The sequence below is a fragment of the Papaver somniferum genome, chromosome 11 (assembly GCF_003573695.1).
Source record: "Papaver somniferum cultivar HN1 chromosome 11, ASM357369v1, whole genome shotgun sequence".
NCBI classification, from domain to species: Eukaryota; Viridiplantae; Streptophyta; class Magnoliopsida; order Ranunculales; family Papaveraceae; genus Papaver; species Papaver somniferum.
Genome location: NC_039368.1, coordinates 77,911,028 through 77,915,641, shown reverse-complemented (window position 1 = coordinate 77,915,641; position 4,614 = coordinate 77,911,028). Strand labels below are relative to the sequence as shown.

The window sequence follows — 4,614 nt, the reverse complement described above, 5'->3', positions numbered from 1 at the left end:
CTCTGTTTCAACAAACATACTTAGTGGCTCCAGAGTCCACCCACTAGTCTCTCACATTAGTTATTAAAATAACTTCCGACATCATGTCAATGAACTCGTTCTAATTTGTTTCAACTAAATTAGCATTAACTTTCTACTTATTAAGGTTTTATGTTGTCTACACTTTACTGCCGTATGGCCAGGAATTTTACAAACATAACAATTACCCTTAATTAAAGTAATGCCGGATTCAGTTTTACGAAACATACCTTTATTTTGAAGACTATTCTTAGAGTTGTGTTTGATGTTCTTGCCTTTGTCATATTTGGAAGACTTGTGTTCATCCACATGCGCCTGGTAGCCATGTTCCTTTCCAATTTCATGTCACAAACTTCGTTTATACTGTGACCACAGACACGGTAATTTCCCAATCACCTAATACACCACATCTCACAAACCTTAGTTCAGATAAAATATGAGTTTTGAAGATAATATCTAGATTTATAAACTTCGTTTGAACCACCATATCAAAAAACTCATGGTTACCCCATAAAAACTACTTTAGTTAACAACAAAATTCTTCCCGTCAGAATTTTTCAGGAACGTTTCTCTGTTTTGTAAAATATCAAAAAAATACTTTTACAACTCCAAAAATTCTGAAATTTTACGTGGGTAACTATCAGGATGTCTACTACGTTGTGTCAAAAGGGTTCATCGAAATTCCTTCCAGGTTAAGAGATAAACTCGAAACTCTACAGCTGACCAAAAATTCGTTTTTGTTTTTCACTCCACAATTAGCATCCATGATTCACAAACCAACCAACCATTTTTGATTATTACAAATTTTAATGTCTTAAGATTGTTGGGTGCAATAATCAAAAACAAGGAAAAATCAAATAAGCAAAAGTTATTGATACTTAGCTCCTTTATAATGGAAGTGATCGATTTGATGAAACGAACGTGCTCCCATATCTTCGCAACAACAACAAGGCAAAACTTTGGAAAAACAGAGTGAGTCACGTGTTCAACACTTTGCCCTTAAGACATTAGCACCCGGCTACACTCAAGAGTGATGCTATAGCCCTCACAGGACGGATATCTCCAGAATAAAACACTCTACTACACCTACTACTAGCATATGTAGTAAATGCTCAACTTGAGCTTAGAAACTCCGAAAAAACCATAAAGGAAAATCTCGAACACTTGTGAAAACAATATAAAATGTTTTTTCCCTTAGAGATATCTCTAAATATAGAAAAGCCCCTTTCCCATAGATTTTACAAAAGTAGTGAATCTGTTTATATAATTGACAAATACAACTTAAGAAGAAAAACTCCCCGATGTGGGACTAAAAAGTTTATATAGTTTTTTAAAACTACTAAAAATTGGAAACTCCACAACGTGGGACTAATAAGTTTCATTCACAAAAAAAACAATAAAAATTATAATTTTTATTAAAACTTTAAAAAATTATTTTTTATTAATCGTTTTCCAACACTAATTTCTGCAATCCAATTGGAACTTCCTCGTCTCCTTGTTGCTCCCTTGCATCTGCATCTTTTAAGAAACACCGCATCCTTATTAGTTCATCACGTAACCTCTCAACTTGACTACGGACACCCTGTAAGAAAAATGTTTCACCAATAAGCGCATCACCCAATTTCTCCACCACAAATGAAATCAGTGCATCTACCATTTTCTTGACTCGCAAAAGAAATTTAATGAACGGAAGAAGATATAATTTGAGTTAGTGTAGGTAATTAAGCCTTTATCAATTATGTATAGGTTTGAAAACTATATGATATACGCTTAAATTAATCTACACAGTACACACCATCGCATGGAAGTCGTGGTAGCTGTCCGCACATCACGCGGAGACCTTTTCTCGATGTTGCTAACGATTGTCTCACAATGACTTTTATTTCATGGGTTCTAATTTGTAGATGAATAATCGATTTTCTGACATGAACTCTTGTATGTTTGAAGATTTGCTGCTGCACTAAGAAATGCAAAGTGGCTGCTGACTAAGAAATGCAAGACACTGAAAATGCTACACTATCCCTCTTTTATATTAAAATGGTTGGCTGATACAAAAAAATTCATTTGGTCATTCACATTTAATTGTGCAGTACCTTTGTTTACAAATTACAAAGCATTTCTCTTCTACCATCCCTTATCTGTACTTCTTCTCGTTATTGTCTCGTATAGCTTATGATGAAAATGGTATTTCCTTTTGCAATTTTCTTGTTTCCTGATTATGAAGATACAACCAAAAAATGTTGTTTACAATTTGCTGACCATGAAATGAATTCTTTCCGGCTTCCCTTTAGATGGATGGTATATCAAGTGAGGGACTAGCATTAATTCATCTATGAGATTCCAAAGAATTACCAATTCATTCTTTCTGCACTAAATGCTCCACATCTGCAAGCTCCACCTCGCCTCTCTGCCATTCTTCATTTCCCTTCTGAAATAACAACTCGATTTGCTCCAGAGACTTTCCTTTTGTTTCAGGAACATGTTTATAAACAAAAGCCACTGAAACAGCTGAAATCAAAGAGAAAATGAAAAAGGTTCCTCCAACTGTAATGGCTCGGGACACAGAAAGAAACGACATGGCAATGAGGCCACTGCATAGCCTGTTTCCGACTGCACCAAGTGCTGCTGCTTGAGCACGAACCCGAAGTGGGAAGATCTCAGATGTCAGAACCCAGCAAACTGGACCAATTCCTACCGAGAAAAATGCTACATTCCCACATACCAACAGAATTGCCAGTGCAATGCCAACTTGTCCATTCCCCATAACAGTAAGTGTAAACGCCAATGCAAGCAAACAAGCAGTCATCCCAATTGTGCTGACGTACAACAATGGCTTCCGACCGACTCTATCGATAAGAATTATAGCTACCAAGATGAAAATAGTCTTGGTAAATCCAACAGAAACAGTTGCAGCAAGAAGCTTTGTTTTATCAGTGATTCCAGCGTCTTTGAAGATTGTTGGACTATAATACACAGTTGCATCAATGCCGGTTATCTGCTGGAAACATTGGATTCCAAATCCAGTAATTAACATTCTGCGAAGTGATGGAGAGGGATCTAAAAGTTCGCGCCAAACTGCTTTCTCCTCAGTCTTATCTGCATTACCAAATCCAGCTGCTGCAAGGATCTCTGCAATTCTTTCTTCCACCTCTGCTTCGTTATCATTTGTCTTAAGCAATACGGCTCTTGCCTCATCAACCCGATTTTGCAACACCAACCACCTTGGCGACTCAGGAATGACAAACAGTGCAAACCCAATAAAGACCGACGGTAGTATTCCCACACCAAGCATTATTCTCCAGCCTGTATGCACTGAAAACCCCGAAAAAGCATAGTTTGAAACATACCCAAGAAGGATCCCTAGATTTATAAAGATCTCAGGGAACGAAGTGAGAGATCCTCTGGCAATTGTGGGCGAAATCTCAGCGATATACACTGGAGCAACCATAACACCAAATCCAATTCCTACTCCTGCAAGAAGTCTTCCAATCATGAGAACTGCAAAAGACGGAGCGAATGTCATGACTAAAGCACCTGTTTGAAAAATCACTGCTGCTAAACCCATTGTCCATTTTCTACCAATGGCATCCGAGGTTCTTCCACCACCTAAACTACCAAGAAGTGAGACTATGCTCAAAATACCAACTAGAACTTCTTGCTGCACTTCTGTTATTTTCAAATCTTCTTGAATAAATATAATTGCTCCACTCATAACTCCAACATCTGCAAATGGCAAAAACCTTAAATTAGACGCAAAAGCAATACATTGTTTCCAATTCTTGCAATCTTTCAAGACCCACCATAAAACAAACATTGCCATCCTCATCATAATCTAAAGTGACCCCCTTTACCCAAATCAGGATTGTAAGAAATTCCGTTCTTTCACCTAAAACTAGTTTTACTACAATCAGTATAGGGTAAAGATGCATTTTAAGGAGTTTGCCAAAATGGGTTTGGTGTATGATTCCAAATGAGGAAGATTAAGGTGCATTGCCAAACTTGCTAACTTTGCTTAAATTAGTAAAATTTCATTAAAACTAGCAAACCCATGAATGTTTGTTACTCTTAAAACTATTATGTCTACATAAAAATGAAAACTGTACTAAAAGTAATTTGTGATATGTGGGAGGGTACTTACCATATCCAAGAAGAACAGAGTTGAGAGAAGCAAAAACAGCACAGGCAAAGACATATTTCCTAGTATCACTGCTTCTTGTATGCTGTTGTCTAAGTTTAATCATTGAATCTTCTAATTCATCATCAAATTCATCATCTTTATCCATCTTTTGATACTTATTCATTTTAGACACCACTCCATCATTTCCATTCTCTTCCACCAATCCCATCCCTTTCCTTAATTATTACAAAAACACGGATTCGAAAACAAATAACTGCTGCTCCTCAGATTTCAGAGCTGCTGCTCTCTAAATTAGGAACTACCAGAACCCCTCCAAAATTTAATAAAGTCTCCTCCAGATCTAAGGGAAGGAAGAAAAGTACTGCGTGTTGAACTTTGAACTCTGAAAGAGAAGACCAGAGACCAACTGGGTTTGGTTTGTTGAGGTCAGATGTGGGGTCCACTTTTAAATGTTTTTC

The 4,614-nt window shown here is 37.0% G+C and overlaps 1 protein-coding gene across 1 annotated transcript; it reads right to left on the bottom strand.

Annotated features, from left to right (window-relative positions):
* Positions 1–2,018: 2,018 nt before the first annotated feature.
* LOC113323312 (probable polyol transporter 4) lies at positions 2,019–4,364 on the bottom strand. The gene is made up of 2 exons (XM_026571597.1): positions 4,157–4,364; positions 2,019–3,741 (listed from the first exon to the last, which is right to left on the bottom strand). The coding sequence occupies exons 1-2, from the start codon at positions 4,362–4,364 to the stop codon at positions 2,375–2,377; spliced, it is 1,575 nt and encodes a 524-aa protein (XP_026427382.1). The 3' UTR covers positions 2,019–2,374.
* Between the last annotated feature and the right edge of the window lie 250 nt (positions 4,365–4,614).